Raw genomic sequence first — 27,909 nt, forward strand, 5'->3', positions numbered from 1 at the left:
TGTTATACAAAATTACATATAAGAGGAAGTGAGGGGAAAGGGGGAAAAAAAACGAGAGAGAAATGAATCACAGTAGATGGGGTAGAGAGAGAAGATGGGAGGGGAGGGGAAGGGAGGGGAGGGGGGATAGTAGAGGATAGGAAGGGCAGCAGAATACAACAGACACTAGTATGGCAGTATGTAAAAAAGTGGATGTGTAACTGATGTGAATCTGCAATATGTATACGGGGTAAAAATGGGAGTTCATAATCTGCTTGAATCAAATGTATGAAATATGATATGTCAAGAGCTTTGTAATGTTTTGAACAACTAATAATAAAAAATAAATTAAAAAAATAAAAGATTAAATGAAATCTTTATAATTATTAATTATGGAATTTTTAAAGAACGAAAACTTTAAAAAAATTGCATTAAATATAAGATACTGAAAAATTTAAAAAAATTTTTGTTTTAAAGAAGTGAGGGAAATGGTAAATAATTTTGAATTTTATAGGCTGCGAAAGATAAATACCGTGAATTGGCCATAGAAGGCATGCACAGAGATCTTGTGTTCCGCTTTATTGAAGTTCAGACACTTCTTTTGGCTCCATTCTGTCCGCATTTGTGTGAGCACATCTGGACACTTCTGGGAAAGGTACCTTACAGGTTTAAAATGTCATGAGTGGTTTTGATTTTGGGCCTTATCAATTGTTGTGATTATAATATTACTTAAGAGAAAAAGCTGAAGAGCTGGCATAGAAGTAGTGTGTTAAAATGCTTGCACAAGTCTTGGCATGTGTAACGCCCTGGATTTGATCCCCATTACCACCCCCTAAAAAAAGAGAAAAAAGCTGAAAATGAGTATTTTAGGAATAATACTGGATTCATCATCATAATTATTACAACATGTTAAAAAAAACTAAACAAAACAATTAAATTGTATATGTGCCTTATTTGTATATAAATGATACATATATTTTAAAATTGTGATAGTATGTGTTTCACCTAATTCCCATCTGTTAAGAAAAGTTGTAATACATTTGAATGTATTCAGCTATGCATTGTATTATGTGTATTTCAACTGTTGAAAAAAGGTGAAAACATTGAGAAAGATATAAAACAATGGTTTTGAGGTGCTTATAAATCAAAATAGAAGCATATGTTAGCATAAGTTTCTTATTATCAAATCCTAGGCATATATATAGGACTGTATATTCAGGATACTATATTAGCATTCTTACTGTGAAGATAAATTTAATTATTTTTCCCAGACTTGCAGATAGATTGCTGTTTTGATAACTTTTTTCCAGTCTTACTAACTGGGCTCTTTTTTTTTTTTTCTTCAGTGCATGAACCGTGCAAAAATGTGCTTATGATCTATATACTGAGTAGCCATAGTTTCAATACTGGATATATTAATAGAATAAAAACTGGGAGTGTGCATAATTTATGTAATAATGGTTAAATTTAAGCAAATTAGCATTGCATAATTTTCTTTGAAAGTGAGCATATGTGTGTGGGTATTAATATGCTTGTACAAATGGATGCTAATTAAGAATGTAGAATCAGACTTCACAGCTTGAATTCTAGGGAACATTAGATCAGGGTCTGTAAAAGTGTGTTATGTGTAGTCAGGTTTGAACTCTGTGCACACAATTACAGATGGTACCCTTGATATGAAACTGTAAGCAAGAACTGTAAAATAGTTGTGTTGTCAGATCTCACTGAACCTTTCTTTGTTTCTGTTTTTAAAAGCCTGACTCAATTATGAATGCTTCATGGCCGGTGGCGGGTCCTGTGGATGAAGCCTTGATACGTTCCTCACAGTATCTCATGGAAGTAGCACATGACCTTAGACTGCGACTTAAGAACTATATGATGCCAGCTAAAGGAAAGGTGAAGTTTATTCCTTAAAAGTTATTGGTCTGATTTCTTGAGCTGTAGGGGTCTAATTCTGGAAATCTTTGCCTGTACCCATATGTTGAAGTGTTTCCCTAGTTTTTTCTTCTGACAGTTGTAAAGTTTCTGGTCTTATGTGTAGGTCTTTGATCCACTTTTTTTTTTTTAAATTTTTAATTTTTTTTAATAGTTGTAGATGGACAACATGCCTTTTTTTGTTGAGTTTTTTATGCAGTGCTAAGGATTGAACCCATGTTAGGCAAGCGCTTCTGCCAGTGAGCTACAGCCCCAGCCCACTTTGGTCCATTTTCAGTTGACTTTTATACAGAGTGTGAGATAAGGATTTAGTTTCTTTTTCTTTTTTTAATATATATATATATATATATATACTTACTTATTTTTTAGTTGTAGTTGGACACAATACCTTTATTTTATTTATTTATTTTTATGTGGTGCTGAGGATCGAACCCAGGTGAGCGCTCTACCGCTGAGCCACAACCTCAGCCCAGATCGTTTCATTCTTCTTTTTTAAAATTTTTATTTGTCTTAATTAGTTAGACATGAGAGTAGAATGCATTTTGACACATTATACATAAATGGAGTGTAACTTCTTATTCATTTGGTTGTACTTGATGTAGGGTTACATAGGTCATGTAATCATATATGCACATAGGGTTATAATGCCCGATTCATTCTACTATCATTTATACCTTCCTGACCCGCCTTCACTTCCCTCTGTCTAGTCCAAAATACCTCTATTTTTCTCTGCCCCTTTATTGTGAATTAGCATCCACATATCAGAGAAAACATTCAGCCTTTACTTCTTTGGGATTGGCTTATTTTGCTCTGTGTAATATTCTCCAGTTCCATCCATTTACTGGCAAATGCCATAATTCCATTCTTCTTTAAGGCTGAGTAGTATTCCATTGTGTGTGTGTGTGTGTGTGTGTGTGTGTGTGTGTGTGTATGTGTATACACACCATATTTATCCATTCACCCTGTTGAAGGGCACCTAAGTTTTTTCTGTAGTTTAGCTACTGTGAATTGAACTGCTATAAATTGATGTGACTGTGTCACTATAGTATGACTGATTTTAAGTCCTTAGGGTATAAACTGAGGAGTGGGTGACTGAGTCAAATGGTGGTTACATTGCAAGTTTTCTTGGGAATCTCCATACTGCTTTCCATAGTGGTTGTGCCAATTTGCAGTCCCACCAGCAATGTATGAGTGTACCTTTTCCCCCACATCCTAGTTAGCATTTATTGTTGCTTATATTCTTGATGATTGTCGTTCTGACTGGAGTGAGATGGAATCTCAGTGTGGTTTTTATTTGCATTTCTCTAGATGCTAGAGGTGTTGAATATTTTTTCATATATTTGTTGATCAATTGTATTTCTTCTGAGAAGTGCCTGTTCAGTTCCTTTGCCCATTTATTGATTGGGTTTTTAAAAATTTTTTAAAATTCTTTTTAATTATACATGGCGTAGAGTATATTTTGACATACTATGCATATGTGGAACATAACATCCCATCTTTTTTTCTTTATTTTTAAAATTTTATTTAGAGACAGGGTCTCGCTGAGTTGCTTAGGGCTTTGCTAAATTGCTGAAATTGGCTTTGAACTTTAAATCCTCCTGCCTCAGCCTCCTTAGTTGCTGGGATTACAGGCATGCACCACCATACCCAGCTTAACTTCCCATTTTTGTGGTTGTATATGATGTGGAGTTTTACTGGTCATGTGTTCATATATGAACATAGGAAATCATTCTCTTTCATGTGGATATATAATTTCCCCATGCCCATTTGCTAAAGAGGCTGTCTTTTCCCCAATGTACATTTTTGACAACTTGTATCAAGAATTACATGATTGGAGCTGTGTAGGTTTGTGTTTGTGTCGTTTCTGTTCCATTGCAAGAACCAATAAATGGGATGGCATCAAATTAAAAAGCATCTGCACAGCAAGAGAAACAGAGTGAAGAGATAGCCTACAAAATGGGAGAAAATCTTTTCCAGCTACTTGTCTGACAGAGATATATATATATATATATACACACACAATCAGTATATGTGAAGAACGTCAAAGCTCAACTCTAATAAAAACAACCCAGTCAAAACTGAGCAAATGAGCCGAGTACTGTGGTACATGCCTATAATCCCAGTGGATTGGGAGGCTGAGGCAGGAATATCACAAATTTGAGGCCAGTCTTAGCAATCTTTCTCAAAAAATAAAAAAAGAATTCTGGAGGAAGCTCAGTGGTAAAATGCCTCTAGGTTCAACCTTAGTACTCCCTCCACCCCACAAAAGAGTAAAACTTGTATTGCTATATTCACTGCTAATACAGTTCTGTAGTATGTATATTCATACATGTGAATGAATGAAAGGCAGTGGTAGTGTGCATCTGGGGAGTGGGTGTTCTTAGTTTTGATTTATATAAAAGCCAATGAATGCTTTTTCCTTTGCTTCTACTATGTAGAAGACTGACAAGCAACCACCCCAGAGGCCCTCACATTGCACCATCTATGTGGCGAAGAACTATCCACCTTGGCAGCATACAACTCTGTTGGTTCTGCGTAACCACTTTGAGGTGAGGCTCTTAATAGACTCCCCCCCCCACACACACACACAGTGTTGTGTCCTGCTTATGTTGTTTTTGTTTTTAGGATGTTAGCAGTGTCTGGGAGAAAGGTGACAGGTAGCTTTGTTCAAGCCCATCCAGGTTGGGATCATTTCTTTGTTATCCTTGGTAGTTCATAAATGAATTGTGAGGGAAAAGCTGCTATTATTTTCATCATTTCTTTTTTTTTTTTTTTAAAGAGAGAGAATTTTAATATTTTATTTTTTATTTTTTGACGGACACAACATCTTTGTTTGTATGTGGTGCTGAGGATCAAACCCGGGCCGCACGCATGCCAGGCGAGCACACTACTGCTTGAGCCACATCCCCAGCCCCAATTTTCATCATTTCTAAAAGTTGGATAAAAATAGATCTAGTTGAATGTAATCAAAAGGTGGGGGTTTTTCATATATGTAGTTAAAATTATGGAGCAAAAGGACAGAGTTTGTCTTTTGACTTTGTTGTGACTTAAAAGGTGGGATTCAAACCTTAACCTTGTTATATTTGAAGTAAATTGAAGCTTCATTCTTCCAAACTTGAAAAGAAAATATTTTAATTTGATAATAGAAAGGTAAGGTTCAAAGATGTTTTTGGGAAGTATCTTTGCAATACGATGGTTTTATATAAAGTAAATTCAAAATTTATACTTAGTTCTAAATTTTTTAAAGGAAAAAAAATTCCTTTTACTTTTACATTCAAAGAATAGGGAACATAGTATAATTTGTACTTTTTTACTCAGGTAACCAATACAGTTTTTAGTAGACACAAACCATTAAGGTGCCCTTAAGAAAGAGCCTGAACAAAATAGGGATTATGGTGAAAATGAAGTGATGACAAAGAAGAAATCCATAGCTCTGATTTCCAGATCTTTTTTTTTTCTTTTTTAATATTTTTTTAAATTGTAAATGGACCTTTATTTTATGTATTTATATGCAGTGCTGAGGATCGAACTCAGGGCCTCATACATGCTATATATATTTATTTATATATATATTTAGTTGTAATTGGACACGATACCTTTATTTCACTTATTTATTATGTGGTGCTGAGGATCGAACCCAGGGTCCTGCATGTGCGAGGCAAGTGCTTTACTGCTAAGCCATAATCCCAGCCCCTGAGTTCTATTTTTTAAATGACCAGTTTTGTTTGTATGTATGTATGTATATATGTATGTACGTACGTACGTACGTATGTATATACCCGGGATTGAACTTAGGGCACTGAACCACATCCCCAGCTCTATTTTTGTATTTTATTTAGAGACAGTGTCTCACTGAGTTGCTAAGCAACTGGCTTTTGCTGAGGCTGGCTTTGAACTTGCGATCCTCCCGTCTCAGCCTCCCGAGCCGCTGGGATTACTGGCATGCGCCATTGCTTCTGGCCCTGATTTCCAGATCTTTACTGGAATTTTGCCAAACTACTTAGTTAATTAAGAAATACTCAGAAAAGCTGCTTTTGCATTTGTAAAATTTGATGGAAAGTGAAGAGCCTTTTTTTATACCTTGTGAATCTATTTTTATGGATATTTGTATCTTTGGTTGTGGGTAATAGAAATGGAAGATAGACTTGCAGATTTTGAATTATGGCAAGTAAAAGATAAACACTACTTTGAAAATGAAATTGTAACTCAGTGGATTAATATATTCAAACCAGCAAATCAGAGGACCAGTGGAAGAATCAAATATAGTAGTATATGATGTCTCGGGTATTTAAAAAAGGCATCGTCTCAGTTCTTTCAGAAATTAAATATTTATTTTGTATTCTTTGACTAGATATTATGTTGTTTTGAAACAACATCATTTTTTGGCATTATCAGCTTCTTTTTAAAGTTTCGTTTTCATCCAAAAGAACTAAAAAAATCTTAATTTGTAACCAAGAGTGTTGTTATGTTAAATATGGCACCTTTTTGGTGATGTAAGGAAGAGGAATGTTTCCCATCCTCTTTTTTCTTTCATATTTTCAGAGAAATACATTGACAAGTGGAGAAAATATTTTTTTCCCCATGAATTTTAGTAAAGTTTAGAATTAAATGAAAATAAGTTCCTCGAAATCTTTGTATATGTTTCTTTTCATTTAGATTCATTCTTAGCCCTTGACTTTTACAACTAGTAAAAAATAAGTTGCCCAAAACTCTGAAAAGGCCACCTGCTTTATTTCTCACTAAATTGAAGGAGCCATTGATGTTTATGGAAGTGATTTAGATTCAGTCAGCACATTTCAGACTGGTGCATATTAGTAATGTATGATAATATGTGTTAATTTTTAGTAAATAGAACTGACAAGATATTTAAAATTTTTTTGTAGTTGTAGATGGATAGCATGCCTTTATTTTATTTATTTCATTTTTTAATTTTTTTAGTGTGGTGCTAAGGATTGAGCCCAGTGCCTCACACATGCAAGTGCTCTGCCACTGAGCTAGAGCCCCAGCCCCAAAATGACAATATTTTTAACATGTTGGTAACTAGGAATTCTTTCTTTTCACATTGGTAATAATAATTTATTTAAAAACACTCAAAAGCAGACATTATATAAATCTTTATGATAGTTGTTTAGTTTTCCATTTTAATATGACTAATGAAATGAAGATAAAGAACTTTATAAGACTATATTCTGTTCTTACTAGATAGGAACTAATTACAATCCTGGAGTTGCTATTATTGTAAGAAAGACTAAATATTCAGTGCTGTACACTTGTTTTTCTCCTTTAAACTAAGAAAATGTATCTTCTAAATTTAGAGTTGAAAATTCCTTTCTGCATTGCTCATTCAGCCTTCACTTTGCCATGATGTTGAGGGCTGCAGATATGCTCTGCTCTAGTAGACTGGTAGAGCCACCATTTTGTGTCTGGCTTACTTCTTCTTATTCCTCTCTCCCCTTTCCAATTTTAGACCAATGGTGGAAAATTGCCTGATAACAAAGTCATTGCTAATGAACTAGGTAATTTGCCAGAATTGAAGAAATACATGAAGAAAGTGATGCCGTTTGTTGCCATGATTAAGGTAAGTTGTGGACCTTTCACAACTGGGACACTGGAGTAATGCTTAGGCAGGACAGCAGAGGGACAGAGAAAAGCTTTGGGCAAAGTTTCTCTCCCTGTGCTGCCCTTTCCTCCCTCCCCGAAATCTGCTAAAATAGCACTTTTCAATCAATGGTAGTAAGAAATGAGCTATCAGATTTTGGGTTTACCTGAGGGATTGCTGAATATGTGAAAATATGTGTTATGGAAGAAAAATTGGTTTAGAATTGCTGTACTAAATTATTCCCTTCCTATGCTTCCTTCTCTTGTTTTCAGTTTGAGGGGGAAACGTTCTGTTTTTACTAGATCCTATTACTGGGACCAAGATTCTACATTTGTGCAGTTGTAGGTTAGAGTAAACATTGGTTATAGTAATTGGACCAAGGATTCTCAACAATAACTCTCTAGATAATTTGGGCCAGATAGGTTTTTGTTGTGAAGAGTTGGCTTCTTTAGGATTTCATTTAGCTTTAAAGAAGCATTGTCAGACTGTTTGCATGGTGTATATGTTTTAAATAATATTGGTGATTTGCCCTGCAAATTATCCCATCCCGGACCCCCTCTGCCCCCCATATGCTCCCAACCATTATTATTTTTATCTTGAGATAGGTCTCACTGAGTTGCCAAGTCTGTCCTCAAACTTGGCATCCTCTTCCCTCAGTCTCTTTTGTAGGTGGGATTACAGATGAACAAACTCAAATTCATCTTTTTTTCAGGGACCCACTTCTGCATAACTAACACATTCCTGACTGTAGGGGTATTAATTTATAGCAAATGGTAAACTAAAGTACTGGATAGTAGGAATAATATCAGGTCACTATCATGTAAGTGCAATGTGTTCTAGACATTTATATCTGTGCTTGTGAATTTGGATCATGAAGGTTACACTTTATACAACAAATATTTAATTTAGAGTTAAGAATTTTGGGGGGTGCTGGGGTTGTGGCCCAGTGGTAGAACACTTGCCTGGCATGTGTGAGGCACTTGGGTTCGATTCTCAGCCCCACATCTAAATAAATAAATAAAATAAAAGTCCATCAATGACAAAAAAAAGTTACTTTTTTTTTTTGTATAAGATTGTTTATTATAGTATGAATTTTTCTTTTTTTCTTTAAAGTTTATGGGAATTTTTCAAGATTTTTTTGTTTGGTACCTTGGAAGATTTAAAAAATTTTTTTTCTTTTTTTCATTACCTGTAGGGATAGTTTTCATATATTTGTGTGATTCCAAGAGCCCAAGGCCTTTTGTTTAACTGTTGAAATGTAAAGTTTTTTTTTTTTTTTTTTTTTAAAACAGGCATGTGCTGCGTTGTGCCTGGCAGCAGGGGGAGCATTTATTATTTTATTTTTAGTACTAATGGACACAATGCCTTTATTTTCTTTCTTTATTTTTTTATGTGGTTCTGAGGATCAAATCCAGTGCCTCACACATGGTAGGCAAGTGTTCTACCACTGAGCCCCAGCCCCTCGAAATGTAAAGATTTTATCATTTGAGAGAAAAATGATTGCTTTGAAGGATGTAAATTCTTTTCAATAAATAAAATTAATGCAATTTTATTTTTCAAAAACATTTTGACTGTTAGGAAAATGTGGAGAAGATGGGGCCTCGTGTTCTAGATTTGCAATTGGAATTTGATGAACAGACGGTGCTTATGGAGAATATAGTCTATCTGACTAATTCCCTTGAGGTAAGAGGGCTAGGGATTGTAGTTACTAATAAATTATAGTAGCCATGACCCAGTTTTTGAATTTTATAATAAGCCTTTTTATAAACTTCACCTTCTATGTTTAGTATTTTTGCCAGTTATATTCAGTCAAATATTTGAAGGGTAAGAGAATGAGAAGGCTATAAAATTTTTGAAAAGAATAATAATGAGCTATCATCATGTTTCATTTATCAGTTATCCTACGTGTAAAAACTAACTATGTCTAGATTCTCTCCTTAATTTTTTTTTTTTTTTTTTTTTTTGGTACTAGGGATTGAACCCAGGGGCGCTTAACCACTGAGCAATATTCCCCAGCCCTTTTTATATTTTATTTTGAGACAGGGTCTCACTAGGTTGTTGAGGCTGGCTTTGCATTTGAGATTCTCCTACCTCAGCCTCCTAAGTTGCTGGGATTATAGGTGTGCACTACCACACCCAGCCCAAATTGTTTTTAAGAAAACGAGAGACCTTATATTTAAATGCCCACAAAATCTCTTATTACGGAACACTGTAAATTGTTTTTCCCCCTCCCTCAGTTCAACTTCAGATTCACATAATCTGTGGTTTATGATTTGTTATCATTCATAACTACATATATATATATATTCTGAAAATGCTTTCTCTCACACAGCTTAGGCATAAGGGAAAATAATTTGCTTCAGAAAACTGTTAGAGACTCAAAGTGGTTCCAGTGATAATGAAGACATACAAGTCAAAAAAATGATGCAGATTTAGAGTTTCAGTAAAATTATTTATTTCATACAGAGATGGAAGAAAGTTATTCTAAATAAACATTTAATTTTATTTTTGTTTTTATTATTTTGGTGGTGAAGATTGAGCTTAGGTCTTTACACATGCTAAACTACTCCAACCCTTGAACCTTTTATTTTATTTTATTTTTTGGTATTGGGGGTTGAACTTAGGGGTGCTTTGCCACTCATCTATGCCCAGCCCTTTTTAAAATTTTTAGTTTGAGACATTATCTTGCTCAGTTGCTGAGGGTCTTGCTAAGTTGCTAAGGCTGGCCTCAAACTCGCAGTCCCCCTGCTTCAGCCTCCTGAGTTGTTGGGATTATAGGAATGTACCATCTTGTCTGTCCTAAGTATTTTATTTTAAATGAGTTAATTAAGTTGAATATTCACATATTTTCATGTATATGTATTTGTAATCGTTCACATATATTTCTGAATTTGTCTAAGCTTTATATATATATACATATATTTTATATATATGTATTTTTAGTGTAGTTAGACTTAATAACTTATTAACTTTATTTTATCCATTCATATTTGGTGCTGAGGGCCGAACCCAGGGCTCCATATGTGCCAGGACAGCACTCTACTGCTGAGCTACAACCCCAGCACCCCCTGAGTATAAGCTTTTTCTCCTGATTTCCTTTTTCTTCTATGTGCCATATAGATGCCAGAATTCATTATAGGAAATGATAAATATGACTTGATTAAGAATATTCTGAGACCTCTAAGATGAAGGTTAAATAACTGATCACAGATTTTATTTAATCTTTATTTGGAAAATAATAAAATTGCACAGCCCATTTCATGTTAAGTGGGAAACCTAGTTGTGCTCTTGATGAAATGAGGTGGTGATTAATTTCAGTCATAGTAAGTGATACTAATGACTTCCATTTTTTCCCCTCTATTTAGCTAGAACATATAGAAGTCAAGTTTGCCTCTGAAGCAGAAGATAAAGTCAGGGAAGACTGTTGTCCTGGGAAACCACTTAATGTTTTTAGAACAGAAGTAAGTTGAAGGAATCTTATTGACCCATTGCATTTTAGAGCTAGAAGAGACCTTAGAGGTCATTACATCTAAGCCCATCATTTTAAAGATGGAATGAAGAATGGTCCAGAGAAATTACGTGATGATTTGTTCCAGGTCACAGTTAGAAATGGAACTAAAGTTGAGGTCTCCTAATTCCCTGGTCGTAACAGGAGTTACTTTTCCTCACTTTACTCTTTATGGATGGTATCTGAGCTTATTTGAGGTTTTAAAAATAATAAAAATAATATGTGTTTCAGAATCTGGTGTTTATTAAAAATAATATAATAGCAATTTAAATGTCAGACTTTTTTGAATAGTGAAAAGGAGCTTTTCAAACTTTAGATAAATCTTAATTTGATTGTTATTCCAGGCATTTTATTTTTTGGTATAAACCACATCAGTACATCATCTTGTTATGCTAGAATTGCGTCCTCCTCCCCCCTTTTTTATATTTTGTTTATCATTGGTAAAATAAAAGGTCTTGAGGTTTTAGAGATTCTATTTATTTAGCCTCCAAGGATCCATTCAGATTGGCAGCATTTGGCGAAGTCCAGTGTACTACAACTGAGTATACATTATGTCCTTCATATCTTGATAAACAGAGGACTTAGATGTGTTACTTTTTCCACATTTAATTGAAAACTTTGCAAATGAAAAACCCTGTTTTGAAAGAATAATTTTCACAATCCTGGAAACCTCTTGAATTTATCATTGTATAATGATACTCTTATTACATTCAGATGTGATAGTTTTCAAAAATGCAATTCTTTGGGCCTTGGAGATAGATAGAAATGAGTTTACTTCATGCTACTACCAAGTATTTCATTAAGCTACTGTGTATTTAAGTCTTTTACTGTTGAAATAATAAACAGAGTCCCTGTGAGAAGTAGAATGATCTAGAACTGTGTTTAATCCTTGCCCTGTCACTACCTCTGTGACTTTGGGCTACTCAGTCTTTCTGTTTCTTGGTTTCTCATTTGTGAATAAGAGTTGAAAGAACTACCTCTCAGGATATAGAACTATTCTAAAAAAAAATGTTTAGTACAATACATGATGTATAGAAGTTCAACAAATGGTGGTAGTTGTGGAAGAGAAAATTATTACTTTTGTCTATCATCGATATTGATATTTGTGGTTGTAGTCATTTTTATCTAGGTGTCTGCTTATAAGCATGGTTTTTCATTTGAGTAGTCTTAGTCAAGATTTTAGAATATCAGAATTAGGTCTGTCTTTCACTGAGTTGAAAGTGTAGCAGAGTTTCCCCTTTCCTTAGAGGAAATCAAACCTGAATATTGCTAACAGTCATTCACTCTTTGTTTTCCTAGCCTGGTGTGCAGATTTCCCTGGTAAATCCCCAGCCATCCAATGGTCACTTCTCAACCAAAATTGAAATCAGACAAGGAGATAACTGTGATTCTATAATCAGGCGTTTAATGAAAATGGACCGAGGAATTAAAGGTAAATGGCTTCCCTGAAACTTCAGTTTTTGGCAGTAACTTGTGAATTTGATTAGTTTTAAGCAGAGGTGAGAAAGAAAAGTAACTGACTTGCTTATGGATAGCTGTGTAATACAGAGTGTTGAACCCAGAATCAAGAAACATTCTTTTTAGGACTCTGGGGTTAGATACTAGTTTAGTGACTTTGTCATCTAAGCTGTGATTTTTTAGCAAAATGAGGAAACAGGGTTAGATATTTTTTTCAAGATTCCATCTAGCTCTAGAATTGTAACAACTCATTTCTATTTGTCAGAGGTAATTTAGGATAAAGAATACACACCTTTAATATTCTCAACTAACCCCTCTAGCTGGGTCTGTTCTTGGGAAAGGAAGGAAGATAAACAGAATAAAAGTGCCTGCCATTTGTTAGGCATTTAATCCTTTCACAGTCCTATAACATAGATGATATCATTGCCCCCTTTTTATAGATAACAAAATGGAAGCTCAGAAACACTAAGTAACTTGAAAAGTTTGTTCATCTAGTAAATCTTGGAGGTGGAATTCAAACTTGAGTCTGTTTAACTCCAAAGTTCATATTCTTTCTTCTAAATTATGTGCCTACAAGTAAAATAATAATCTCAATTTCTGATCAAGGTCTTCTGTGATTAGATTCAGTGTAGTAATTTTTGACTTCCTTTTTCATCACCTAGCCAGGTCCTGGGCAGAGTGTGAAGGGAGTTAGTCTGTCTATATTGTTTTCCTTCTGAATTATGAAGTAAAATTAATATTGAGAGTCTCTATTTTGCATGTTTTCTCCTTTTTATTTTATTTATTGTTTGTTCTTTTTTTAAAATTTGGGGTGCTGAGAATTGAATCCAGGGCTTTGTATATGCTAGGCAAGTACTGACCACTGAACTACACTGCCAGTCCTCTGTTTTTTATTTTGTGTGTGTGTGTGTGTGTTTGTGTGTGTGTGTGTGTGTGTGTGTGTGTGTGTGTGTGTGTGTGTGTGTGTTTTGCTGGGAATTGAACCCAGGGCCTTGTGCATGTGAGGCAAGCACTCTACCAACTGAGCTATATTCTCAGCCCTTCTCTTTTCTTTTTGAGAGCAATTAGAAATGGATTAAGCCATTTCCTATCAGTATAAAAAATTTCTAATGATTTACAAATACAAGACAATGACTTTTAAGAACTATAAGTGGTAAATTTATATATGCACAAATTAAGCATATAGCACACACAAAAAAAGATCAGATTATTTCCAGCTCTGGTGATCAAAGGATGAATATATGGAGAAAATATTTTTTTGGATGTGCCTTGAAAATTATATATGTGATGGTGAGGGGAAAGGTATATCAGGAGGAGGGAAGTACCAACTGTGTGTTTACTCTGTATGGATCATCATCACTAGGTATATATTAGGGCTAGGGATTTTATTGTTGATAGACATATTTTTAACATTTTAATAATTTTTAAGAATACAGTTGAGTGGCATTGAATATATTCTCATTGCTGTGTAACTCACCAACATTCATCTCCAGAATTTTTCATCTTCCTCATCTGACTGAAACCCTTTACCTATTAAACTGAATTACCTATTCTGCCTCCTTCTAGTCTCTGGTAACCACTGTTTACTTTCTTCCTCTGCATATTTGACTATTCCAGGTATCTCATGAATGGAATCATATAATATTTGTATTTTAATCTTTTGATTGGATTTATTGGGTGTATTTTATTTATAAGCTTTTTCTTATTATTTTTAAGAGATGGTGATATCACTATATTCCTCAGGCCTGCTCTAACCTCCTGGGCTCAAGTGATTTCCCTCTGTTGGCCTCTTGAGTAGTCAGGACTATAGGCATGTATCACTGTACCCAGCAACATTCACTCTTTTTGTGTTTAGCTTATTTTACTTAAATAAATGTTTTCAAGATTCATCCATGTTGTTATAGACATTTATTTTGCTACCTTAGGAAACTAGATAAAATAGAATTGTAGCTCAGTCATTTAGAATGTGTAGGCTATAAGAAGCAGAACTTGAACATTTATAGAAATATGAATATGTAAGAAGCCATTTTGTGACTTGTCATTTTTGTATTGCAAGTATTCAGTCATGAGGGGATTTCATAATAGGAAGAGACCTTAGCTTTGAAGAACACTTTAGTATTTTTTTTTTTTTTTTTTTTTTTTGGTACTGGGGATTAAACTCAGGGGCACTCAACTACTGAGCCACATCCCCAGCCCTATTTTGCATTTTCTTTAGAGACAGGATCTCACGAAGTTGCTTAGCCTCTCACTTTTGCTGAAGCTGGCTTTGAACTTGAGATCCTCCTGCCTCAGCCTCCTGAGCTGCTGGGATTATAAGCATGCATCACTGTGCCTGGTAACTTTAGTGTCTTTTAAAGAAAATAGGTATTTTTATGGACTCACTGGGTAGGATTGACATAAGGTTGTAACCCATGAGAGGATGCATTCCTATATTGAAATTGCATATACTTAGGTGTATCACTGAATAGGTTCTTCAGAGTTGTACAGACATGTGTTTCTTATCTCTTATCTTTTCTCATGGAGGCTCTGGCATAATTCTTATGTTCTTTGTCATAGTGGCTGTGAATGGTATGATGATAGTGTTTTAAGTTTGGTGTTGGTAACTGCTGTAAATTTTAGAAAACAGAAACATTAGGGGGAGTTTGAAATTGATATTCCTGTAAGAATCTACCGAAGAGATCTAACCTTGATACTTTTCCAGAAGCCCTCAGGATACTTTGATACCTTTGGGGGCTGAGTGTATTGAGTATATGAGATGGAGAAGAAGTTAAATTCAATAACATAGTTCTTAGTCTGTCTGCTGCAATAGCCAGCAAGTTATCCAATTACTGCCAATTGTATTGAAGGTGATTATGATCTAGGACCAGTAGGAACTACACTAAAGCCATCATTTCACTCCACAAAGGCCATTGAGCAACTATTTGATGATAATGACTTTAAGTCACTCACAACCCATGCCACAAATGAACTAATAAGTTGGAGGTGAAAGACTCCATTTCACATTATCAATCCCTAGGGACTTTCAATCACGATCATCTTTTCTCTAAGTGCCTTAAATCTTGTATAGTTGCAGACTTAAATTTCAACATTTTCAATAAGAGAAGTCTGGGATAAGAAAAGATAGTAGAACCACAAAGAAAGCACCAAGAATTTATTGGCATTAATGAACTACATGGTGAAACATCAAAGTAAATGGGTTTTGTCACTTAGAAGCCTAATTGAGTATTAAGGTTTATTTGAAATAGTTTGAATTAGAATTTCTAGAAGTGAAGAGGGAGGATTGTTTCAGAGAGAGAGAGAGAGAAGAGAGAGAGATTTTAAGATATGTAGTAGAAAAAGGCCTTATATATAAAATCTGCTGGTAAGACTTATCACTGCTTCTATAGCAAAATATTTGGTACCACTGATGTACGGTATGAATTGCAATGGTTGTGAAAATGAATTGTAGTCTCCCAAGTAAGATCATGACTGTCTTAAAGATTGTGCCTGCTGCTTAGGACTTGTGCTATGTCTGAGTATAGGTTGTATGGTCTCTGCAGAGGCTCTCCAAAGACTCTCCAGCAGAGTTTGCTTTCATGGTAGGTAGTTGTTCTGTAAGCCCCAAGATTTCTTGTCTAAACTTGTGGTTCTTCAGTTTTTGTTTCCTAAAAATAAAGAATGCCTGGATAACTTTTATTCCAGATATCAACACCAGCTGCGTTAATGTCTCCTTTTATCTCTTATCCCTCTCATACTAAGCTTCATACTCTCAAGATGACATGAGTGAGTGTAGCTTACAGACCACCCAGCAATCTGTTTTAGAAAGGGGTGGATGTAATTCAGAAAATAATTTCTGTTTCTTTGGATAAGGTTAAGTATAACTAGGCATGCTCCACTTAGAATGAGATATAAACCCAGAATCATCATTAGTATTCATTTATAATGTCTTTCTGTCATGTAAAACAAAGTCATTTGGGGATGGGGATATAGCTCAGTTGGTAGAGTGCTTGCCTCACATTCACAAGGCCCTGGGTTTAATCCCCAGGACCCCCCCCCCCCAAAAAAAAAAGTCATTTGTTCTTGGGAGTTCTCCAGATTGCTTGAGGAAATTTCTTTAAGGCTCAGTTGTTGGCAGGATTGTTAGATCATAATTTTTTTCATGAAAAAAGTGCTTTTTTTTTTTTTTTGCCAGAAGCCATCTTATCAGCTTGCATAAGAGCATATCAAAAAAATCTCAAGCAGAGTAGGATTGAAACTCATCTTGAAATTTGAAAATTTAAAAGCTTTGCCCTTTCCTTCTGCTTTGCCCCTTCTCTGCTTGTCTCATCAACTTGTTAATTCAAACACTTTGATCTTTTGAGGAAAGCAAGAAATGGATAATGCTATTTCTTATAATAGTAATTATTTCTCCAAATGTAGCTCTAAGAAAAGCTATAACTCTTACAAGTTTAATGCATTGCAGGAAACACAACAAGAAATAAATAAGTTTTAGACTTTTTTATTATTATTATTATTTTTTTGGTAATGCTGGGGATTGAACCCAGGGCCTTGTGCATGCAAGGCAAACACTCTACCTACCGAGCTATATCCCTAGCTCTAGACTTTTTGATATTTTGAGACATAAAAAGTGATTTAAAAGATTATATAAGTTAATGCTCAAAAATACACTCAGTTTCTTCTTTCTCTAGGTTGTCATTCCAGGAGATATGCTATGTAGATTGTCTGACAATCCTTGATCTGACTAAAAAGCTGAAAGGGGGTGAAGATTTATTAGATTTCAGCTGTGCTCCTGAGATTAGATCCTAAAATTTAAATATCTGACGAACATATTTTTGTTTAGATATAACAATGGGTGTGTTTTAATTTGAATTATTAGTCTCACTCGTGAGTTCAAGTCATTACTATAATTAAATGTTCATATTGATAATCTCTTCTGCTATAGACCTTTCCAAAGTGAAACTGATGAGATTTGATGATCCACTGTTGGGACCTCGGCGAGTTCCTATCCTGGGAAAAGAGCACACTGAGAAGACACCCATTTCTGAGCATGCTGTTTTCCATGTGGACCTCATGAGCAAGAAAATTCATCTCACTGAAAATGGGCTACAGGCAGATATTGGCGATACAATTATTTATCTGGTTCATTGAACTCATGAAAATTGAAGATTTACCGTAGTTTCTAGGTATACTACTACTACTCTTAGATCCTTAGGCTAAGCCTAAATAAATTTCATTTCTAACCATTAAATCTGTATGTAATCACAAGTCATCTTTGATTCATAGACCTAATAAATTTTGTGCTATGCTATGTTATTTTTTTGAACAAATTATTGCCATTTGTCAGAAGTTTCTAGTCCTCAACACAAAAGTGTCAATATGCTTTATTTTATGAGGTGTAATTTTATACTGTTTTTGAAGGTTTAGAATATCACACAGCTTTTTATAATATATCAATTTAAGGAGTTAGCTATCTTTCTTATTTAAAAAGAAAAAAATAAGACAGCCAGTTCTATTTAAGAAAGGAATTCTCATGATTTAAAAGAGCAAATGAGAATATTTTCACTTAACTATGATCACTAAGTATTTCATGTAAAGAACAAATAGGTTCTGTATTTTTTAAAACTTTTAAAAACTTTAATATAGCCAGTTAACAATCAATCACATTTTTTTCAGGGCTAATAGCAGTAGTTTAAAAGTAGTTTATTTCATCTACACTAATTTAGGTATTTTAACAGAAATAATTTTTTCTCCTAGGAATTTACATTTACCAAATTTGAGTCTTATTGTGTTTAAACATCATTCTGACTATAATTTTTGTTATTTTTTAATGGTGCTAGGGATTGAGCCCCCAGGGTATTCTACTGAGCATCATATCTAGCTCTTTTTATTTTAATGTGGGTCTCAGTAAATTGCTATGGCTGGCCTTGAACTGGAATCTTCCTGCTTTAGCCTTCTGAGTCACTGGGATTATGGGCCTACACCATGCTGTTATTTTATTCTTGCTGAAAGCTTTTAATATTGTCTGTGTATCATTCTTCATATTAGGAAAAAAATGTAAGGCATTGACTAACAGAATAACATTTCTGTCTCTGATGAATTTGATTATAGGGGAAAATCCAATTTTTGATAATTCTCAGGAACCTTATGTCTAATTGTGAGGTCATATGAATGGATTTCATGATTTAATTTTGTAATTCAGGATTACTCAGCCTAGTTGAATGTTTTATTGTGGATTTATTGAATCAAATTATAGAAGGTTAGAACTGAAATGTTCCTTAGAAATCCTCAAGTGCAAATCACCATATTTATGCTTGAGGCAGGCAGTATGGAATAATGAGGCAAGATCATACTTTTTCTTTCTTTTTTTTTAAAAATATTTTGTAGTTGTAGATGGACATAATATTTTTATTTATCATTATGTGGTGCTGAGGATCAAACCCAGGGCCTCACACATGCTAGGTGAGCACTACCACTGAGCCACAACCTCAGCCCCAAGATCACACTTTCTGAAATCAGGCTATCTAGGGTAGATTCCCATTTCTTCCATTTTTCTGTTTGTGTGATTTAGCAATTACTCAGAGCCTCAGTTTCATCTATACAATCAAAGTAACAATGGCACTTACCTTGTAGGCTTATTATGAGTATTTAGGTATAATCTAGGAAATCTGTATCCTTACTGTTTTATTTTCTGCTTAGATTTACTAAAATCTATCATGACCCTTTATTTACGCCTTATAGGTTGGACAGCTTCTACTTTGCTTATAAATATAGATTGTATCATCTTTCTGATAAATTGAACTTTGTTGTTGTTGTTGTTGGGGATTAAACCCAGGAATGCTTAGCCACTGAGCTACATCCCAACCCCTTTTTTTTTTCTTTATTGTTTTGAAATAGGTCTCTTTAAATTGCTTAGGGCCTCACTAAGTTGCCTTGAGATCCTCCTGCTTCAGCCTTCCCGAATTGCTGGGTTTTATAGGCATGTACCACCATGTGCAGTTAAATTGAACTTTTTTTTATTGTGGTGCTGGGGTTTGAACCCAAGGCCTTGTGCATGTGAGGCAAGCACTCTACCAACTGAGCCATATTACCAGCCCTAAATTAAGCTTTTTTAATCAGAAAGTTTTTATCTTTTAGTTTTTCTTTCTTTCTTTCACACTTGTCTTTTTTTTCCCCTCAAGTCTATTTTGCCTAATAAATAATATAGTAATTCCAGTTTTCTTTTGGTTAGTGTTCATGTGGAATACCTTTTCTATTCTTTTACCCTTCTGTAACTTTATTTTACCACTTTATTTTGACAAATTTAAAGCCTGCAGGAGAGTTGAAAGTATTGGCCAATAAATATCCTTATACTTGTCACCTAGATTTATCAGTTGTTGGTATTTTGCGACATTTGCTTTATCTGTCTCTAGCCTCACATTTGTAAGATAAACTTTTTAGTTTAGAATAGTTTTTAGATTTATAAGAAAGTTGCATCTGTAGGACTGAGTTCCTGTACAACTTTCACCCAGTTTCCCCTATTAACATCTTATATAACCTTGGTTTGGTTGTCAAAGCTAACTAACCATTGGTACATTACTATTAACTAAATACAGATTTTTTTTTTTTTTTTAAAGATTTTACTGTTTTTTCACTAGTGTCTGTACTATTAAGGATCTTGATTCAGGATACCATATTGCATTTAGAATGTACTTTAAAAATTTGGAACCATTTGAGAATAAATTATACCATGACGCTTACTTTTTGAGTATATTAAAACATGCATCTCCTAATAAGAACAATGACATTCTATATAATCACAATATCATTGTTATGCCCAATATATTTAGGATACAATAATACTAGGCAATAAGCTTTCCTAATTGGGATAATAAAATTTTCTTATTGAGTTACTGTGTTGATGCCTCTTAGGATCTAGTAAAAGATCAAGCATTACAGTTTATGGTCTATTGATCTTTCTTTTTTAACAGTAAAACATTGTCTTAGACACTTTTACATCTATAGGTGGCCCATTCAGCCAAGATCTTCCCCAAGAAGCAATCTATAGAATCAGTACACTATTGCCCATGTGTTAAAGGGACAGAGACAGATACAAACAAAAAAACCCATAATGACAGAGGATCCCAAAACCATGGCCTACAGACAGGAACTTTTAAAACAGACCAGATAGGGAAAAAAATCTCTCCAAGATTCCAACTCCTGCTTAACCATGACTCCTACACCAGTAGTGCCACAGATGTCCCCACAAGGGAACCAGATGCTCCCACAAAGGAGAACCAAATCAAGGGTTTTGGTGTGCACACTGTGGAGCTTACCAGATGGCCAAGGTGTCATGACTTTACTGCATTCAGTTTTCCTTTTTCTGAAAACAGACCAAAATGGAGCAATTCTTACAATGCCAGTAAAGAAGGCAGGAGTTCCCCGAAGCAAAGGGGCTTTGGCAGCTGTTGGCAGCTCTCAGTCCCTCCCTTTACTTAAAGCAATATGGCTCCTCTGGTTTGGTTTGACCCGAGGCACACTTTCCAGTAGTCGGCTCTCAAAAAGTTCACCTTACATCCTCCGCATGGAAGTGCAGTTGCTTAGAGTGCCAAGCTTGCCCAAAAAAGCAGAGCGGGGGCTGCTCTCAGGTCCCATCTGGGTCACCAAAATTTGTAACCTAAAGCTTGGTCCAATCAGTGCCAATTTAATAATGAGGACACAGTTTTGAGGAAGAAGAAAAAGAAGGTTTATTGCTTTGCTAGCAAAGGAAAAATGCAGGGGGTTCCTGTCCCTTAGGATGTGACTCTCTCGATCTTTCTTAAAGCAGGACAATTTTCTGCTTCCTTCTATTTTTCTTTGGTCTTTTTTTGACAATGACTATTTTTGGTACCAGGGATTGAGTTCAGGGGCACTTGACCACTGAACCACATCCCCAGCCCTATTTTGTATTTTATGTAGAGACAGGGTCTCACTGAGTTGCTTAGCGCCTCTGAAGCTGGATTTGAACTCTAAATCCTCCTGCCTCAACCTCCCGAGCTGCTGGGATTACAGGCATGCACCACCTTGCCCGGTCAACAATGGCATTTTTGATGATTAAGCCAATTAGTAGTAGTATGCCTCAATCCGGATTTGAGAGTGCTATCTGGGTAAATATTTCCTATTATATCAGTGTTAATATATTGTGGGTTTGTTCCATTTATAATGGTAAGTTTGATCACTTGGGTAAATGGTATCATCACGTGTACACTTCCCTTTTCTAATAAGTCTGTGGTGATATTTTGAGCCTCTGTATGATCTAAATGCTTGTACCCCTCCCCATTCCTATGTTGAAATGTAAGCTCCACAGTAATTGATGTTTAAAGGTTGGGACTTTGGGAGGGAAGGTTAGGTTTTGAGGTGTGTTTCCTCAGGAGTAAGGCTAGTGCCCTCATAAAAGAGGCTTGAGAGGGCTCTTTTGCCTTTCTGTCATGTGAGAATGCATAGAAAATATAATTTATAACTTGGTTTGATGGTGCATGCCTGTAATTCCAGTGACTTGGGAAGCTGAGGCTGGTGTATTGTAAATTCAAGTCCAGCCTTAGTAACTTAACAAGACCCTTATCAGCTTAGCAAAGACTGGGGATGTAGCTCAGTGGTAAAGTGCCCCTCCATTTAATCCACAGAATAAAGGGGGGGGGGGCATCTATGAGGAATAGACCTTTACTAGACACCAGATGTGCTGGCCTTTTATCTTGACTTTATAGCTTTCAGAACTGTGAAAAATAAATTTCTATTGTTTAGAAATTACTCAATCTAAGAATTTTTTTAGAGTGGGGGTATTAGGGATTTAACTCGGTCAATATACCATTGCTCTACATCCTCAATCCCTTTTAAAAATTTTTTAATTTTGAAACATGGTCTCATTAAGTTGCTTAGGGCCTTGCTAAATTACTGAGGCTGGCCTTGAACTTGGGAACTTTTGTCTCAGCCTTCCAAGATGCTGGGATTACAGGTGTGTAATCCTAGCTCACTGCACCCAGCTCAATCTAAGATATTTTGTTATAGCAGTGCAAATGGATGAAGACCCTATTTGTGAGCAAACTTACATGAAGTGGTAGCATTCATGGATAATTTTTGTGATGTTATTTTGATGGTTTTAATATGGTAAGTTCTTATAAATGATTAAATTATCTCATCTACCTTAATTAGGTATTAAATTCTCTCATCTACCTTAATTAGGTATTGTTTTTCTATAAAGAAGCATTCCTCTTTCTTTTGTTTCCCCACCTCATTCTTTTAAAATCACTGTGGACTGAAGTTAGGGGTGTATATAGCTTAGTAGTAGAATGCTTGTCCAGCATGTGGGAGGGCCTGAGTTCAATCCCCATTACCATACATAAATAAGTAAGTAAATACAATTACTGTGAACTGATGTATTTTTTTATATGTGTGCTAATCTTTTATCGTTATTTGAATATTCAGTTTTCCAAATTTAACCAGTTGTGGAGCCATTCCAGCTGGCTCCTCTGTCCTTTTGTTATCTCCCCACCAGACTTAGAGCATTTTTTAACTTAAAAGCTCAAGAAATTTCTAACTTACCTCATATTTTCCTGTCCCAGAAGGAATTAGGCTCTTCTCCAATAACTCTGCTTTATTTTAATGGAGAATGGTATTAAGAAACCAAGTGTTAAGATCTAATTGGTATTAAAATCCAAGTGTTTTCTGTGCTCATTACTACCAAGGATATTTTGTATTTTTTTTTCACTCTTTCCATTGGACACAGCTAAGAAGTGTTATGTATTTTTTTTAAATCATAATTTTATATAATGCCACAGAATTCTTTATTGCCTCCTCACCTTATGTGTATTTTCCTCTTTTACACAGTGAGAATTCTGGTTGTTAAGAATTTCAGTAATGCGGCTGGGGTTGTGGCTCCATGGTAGAGCGCTTGCCTAGTAGGTGCAAGGACCTGGGTTTGATTCTCAGCACCACATAAAAAATAAATAAAGATATTGTGTCCAATTACAACTAAAAAATAAATATTTTTTTAAAAAAGAATCTCAGTATATTTTACTCATTTGGTCTATTAGAATTAACAATCCAATTCTCTACTAACATTCTACTAAGTAGAGTTCAATACTACTTTTGCAGTTCTTTGTGTACTTAGAACATACCCTATAAGGGAAATAACATCATATTTAAATGTTTCTTGAATTTTTCTTTTTTGGGTACTTTTTTGGCAGTTAAACCAGGGGTACTTAATTAATTAACCACTCAGCCATATCCCCAGCCCCTTTTTGTATTTTATTAGAGACAGTGTCTCACTGAGTTGCTTAGGGCCTCACTAAGTTGTTGAGGGTAACTTTGAACTTGAGATCCCCCTGCCTCAGCCTCCTGAGCCTCTGGGCTTACAGGCATGCACCACTGTGCCTGGCTGTGTGTGGTTTCTTAAGAAATGTTTTTATTGGTCCATTGAAATTACATATCACAGTGGGATTCATTATGCCATGTTTCTACATGCACATAATTTGATTGATCTCATTCTCCAATACCTTTCCTTTTCCTCCCTCCCTCACCCTGATCTATTTGCTGTACTCTGCTGATTTCCCTTCTATTACTAATATTATTTTAATTAGTACATTAGCATAATGTCTTATAGACATTATAATGTCTATAAGAATGGAACTCACTATGATATTTGTACACGGACATAAGCATAGTTTGGTATATTTCATTCCCTAGTACTTCCCCATTCTTTCCGCTCCTCCCTCTCAATCCCTTTCCTCTATTCTGGTGGCTTCCTTCTATTTTCATGAAATCTCTTTTTTACTTTATTTTTTCTCTCTAGCTTCCACATATGACAGAAAATATTGACTCTTGACTTTCTGAGTCTGACTTTTTTCACCTAGCATAATGTTCTCCAGTTCCATCTATTTACGCAGAGGACAATTTTATTCTTTTGAGTAAAACTGCATTATGTGTATATACTACATTATCTTTATCCACTTTTCTATTGATGGACACTGAGGCTGGTTCCATAACTTGGGCGTTGTGAATTGTGCTGCTATAAACATTGGTATGCATGTTTCACTATAGTATGCTGATTTTTGTGCTTTTGGATAAATAAGGAGAGATATAGCTGGGTCTTTTGTGGTTTCATTCCTAGTCTTGAAATATCTCCATTCTGTTTCCAAAGTGGTTGTACTTGCTTGGTGCCCCACCAACAATGTATAAGTGTACCTTTTTCTCCCACATCCTTGCCAGCAGTTATTTTTATTTGTATTCTTGATAATGTGGTTTTAATGGACAGTCATTAGTTTCTCTTTATATTAAGTTTTGTAGTTTCCTTTTTATTTATTTTTTTAATAAGTAAAATGCATAATTAAAAAGTCAAAAACATATCCATTCAGAGAATTCTTACTCTCTTGCACTACATTCCCACTCACACAATAGTTAACTGTTGTCATTATTTTCTGGCTTACATATTTCCCATGTTTCTTTTTTAAAAAATAGAACTGTTGTTTATATGTGTAAACTTTAATTTCTTCTATATTATGCAAATAGTAGCAGGATATATCTATGGAATTATATATAAAATTATTTTACACCTTGCTTTCCTAACTTAACAAGAGAGCCTGGATATTTTTCCATTTTGACTCAGAGGGATCTTTTTATTTCTCTTCCTCTTTCCTCTTCTCCCCATTCTTTCTGTCCTTTTTCTCACCACCCCACCCCACCAATAATACTGTTGTAAAGGTGTACCATAGTATTTCAGCCAGTCTCCTATGGATAGGCACTTAGGTTGTTTCAAAGTGTTTATAGTGAATAATCTTATGAATATGTGATTTCATATTTGTTAGGTGAATCTTTAGAGTAAATTTCTAGATGTGAGCTTGTAGGTCAAGAGGTAAATATATGGGAGGTTTTGTTAGCAGACACCTGGGCAACAGCATTTTAGGCAGACACAAGACAAGCACAGAACTCTGAGGAAGGGGCATGTAGCCAGTATTGCCAAGGAAGTAGCAAGCAGGGCCCGTGATAAAAGTTCTGGAGATGAAAGAGACTTGTTCAAGAGCCTACATACTAGTATTAGTGTTGAATGAGAACACTCTTCCATATTTCCACTTCACTACAGCACACTTAATAGATAGTAGAAGAATTCATGAATGGGAAACAGTATTTAAACAAGACCAGTATTGTCAGGTCAGTGATGGGAGAAGTTTATATGGATCACAGTCAAAAAAGACAATAGAGGAGGTGAGATGTGGAGGATGATTTAGATTGGAATAGCTGGAGAAGAGGACTATATTCCTAATTTTTGGAACTTGTAATAGCTATGGGCTTGGAGGAGAAAACAAATGAATAGCTCATTTGAGAGATGAAGCCAGGAGTGAAATGTTTATCTGGGAAGGAATGAGGAAAAATTTGAAACAGGTAAGTAAACTGGGTCTTATAAAGAATCTTGGATCTCTGGGTGAAATTGGATGTTTGACTCAATTTCTGTGGAGAGTCACTACAAATTTTTGAAGCAGGAGAGATTGCTGTGTTTTTTTAGTCTTCTGTAGCCTGCAATAGTTGTGCCCATATATATTTTTTTCTTGAAAACTTTATTCAATACTTTATTAGAAGCCTATTTGCCTGTCTTTAGTTGACATTCAGCTGTTATTTTGTTAAAATTGTTTTTCCTCTGAATATCTTTAGATATAGCTTCACTTCTGTATTAGAAAATACTTGACCCCCCCCCCAATTTTTTAGTTGTAGATGGACACAATATCTTTATTTTATTTATTTATTTTTATGTGGTGCTGAGGATTGAATCCAGTGCCTCACTGTTATGAGGCAAGTGCTCTACAACTGAGCCCCAGCCCCTTAACCCCAAAATTTACAGCACCAATTAAGTTTCTTAATTTCTTACTGCTATACGTAGAGCTTAGTTGGTTATAAGGTGAAAAAACAGTACAAAAATCAGCGTAGGATGTGGCCCTTGCTCCTAAGAGACCTGAAAAATGTGACAAAGGAATTCTTAATGCATTTTCACTTTGGAAGAATAGATGGTAATTTATCCCTCTCTTGTGTTTCTCATATTGGAAGGTAATTTCAGAACTGTGGGGTTCAGTGCTTAGCCACTAGCTACTTTTAAATGTGGCTAATTGAGATGTACTATAAGTGTAGACTGTACTCCTAAGACAGTATACAAAAGAATGTAAAATATCTCAATAATTTCAAAATACTGACTATATACTGAAATTGTTTTGGATATATTGGGTTAAATAAATTTAATATTAAAATTAACTTCACCTGTTTCTTTTTACTTTACCTTTACTAATAGAAAATTTAAAATTACATATGTGGCTCAAATTATATTTCTATTGGACAATGTGGTCGAGAAAGTTGTTGAAATTTGGGTTAAACATTACTTCTGTTGTAACTGTTATCAAGAAGTTTACAGTGTCAGATATTCCACTGTTAGTGATCTAAATTGGATAAACTCCGGAATTTCCATATTAGAAGTATATTTTGATCACTTCCAGGATGCTATATTGTAAAGATATCATTGTTAAAAGCCACTTCCAGGGCTTTTATTGCAGTTAAATCTTTTAAAAAGCACTTTCAAAATTTTACATCATGAAGATAACATTTTGAGTACTTTTGTATCTCTCCAGACTTAAAATACTTGTTTAAATTTTGCAATTAGAAATATGTGGAGTGATACTCTGGTATCTAGGGAATATTCTGTTCCTAATCTTTTTTTTTTTTTTTTAAAGATTGCTTTTTCTTTCAAAAAATTTTTTTAATTGTAAATAAACACAATATTTTTATTCATTTTTATGTGGTGCAGAGGATTGACTCCAGTGCCCCACACATATTAGGCAAGTGATCTACTACTGAGCCACAATCCCAGCCCATCCTAATCTTTTTTACCTGATGGTTTTAGTACCCTTTGAAGATCCTTTCCGGATAAGTGACTATGTTGGGAACTGTGCAAAATGGCAACTTTCTAATGCTTTCATTTTTTAAAATAAATAGTTCAGAACATTTCATTCTTTTTTCACTTTTTTAAAAATATATTTTTAGTTGTTGATGGACCTCTATTTTATTCACTTATTTATATGTGGTGCTGAGAATTGAACTCAGTGCCCCATACATGCCAGGCAAGGGCTTTTACCACTGAGCCACAACCTCAGCCCTTTTTTCACTTATTTTTAAATGAACAAATTAACTGTGTGGCGTGTGGACTAATCATTTCATACAATAGATGTTTAATTAGGAAAGCAGGGTACAAATGGAAATTTAAAATATGGAATCAGAGCTTACTTGTACAATGGTTGTTCACTCTTAAAAGGAAGCACACACTGTAAATCTTTTTGTAAAGCTAGTAGTCACTCTTAATTTGTATTATTCTTATAACCTGAATTTTCATGTATTTCACATTTATTTAACAAATTCTGAGTGCTGTTATGTGTCAGACACTGTGGTAAGCACTTGGAATAGAGTG

At 34.9% G+C, this 27,909-nt stretch overlaps 1 protein-coding gene across 2 annotated transcripts in view; it reads left to right on the forward strand.

Moving 5' to 3' along the window:
* Lars1 (leucyl-tRNA synthetase 1) overlaps positions 1–19,818 on the forward strand; it is a 73,186-nt gene extending 53,368 nt beyond the window's left edge. The window contains exons 25-32 of one of the 2 annotated variants that reach the window (XM_076856763.1): positions 494–634; positions 1,735–1,875; positions 4,353–4,463; positions 7,382–7,492; positions 9,092–9,196; positions 10,879–10,974; positions 12,321–12,453; positions 17,401–19,818. In XM_076856763.1, coding sequence (XP_076712878.1) covers positions 494–634; positions 1,735–1,875; positions 4,353–4,463; positions 7,382–7,492; positions 9,092–9,196; positions 10,879–10,974; positions 12,321–12,453; positions 17,401–17,606 — 1,044 coding nt within the window. In that variant the 3' untranslated portion in view covers positions 17,607–19,818. The remainder of the gene's footprint in view (positions 1–493; positions 635–1,734; positions 1,876–4,352; positions 4,464–7,381; positions 7,493–9,091; positions 9,197–10,878; positions 10,975–12,320; positions 12,454–17,400) is intronic. The other variant, XM_076856764.1, reaches the window with a different exon arrangement.
* The last annotated feature ends 8,091 nt before the right edge of the window (positions 19,819–27,909 follow it).

This window comes from Callospermophilus lateralis, chromosome 5 (genome assembly GCF_048772815.1).
Source record: "Callospermophilus lateralis isolate mCalLat2 chromosome 5, mCalLat2.hap1, whole genome shotgun sequence".
Classification (NCBI taxonomy): Eukaryota; Metazoa; Chordata; class Mammalia; order Rodentia; family Sciuridae; genus Callospermophilus; species Callospermophilus lateralis.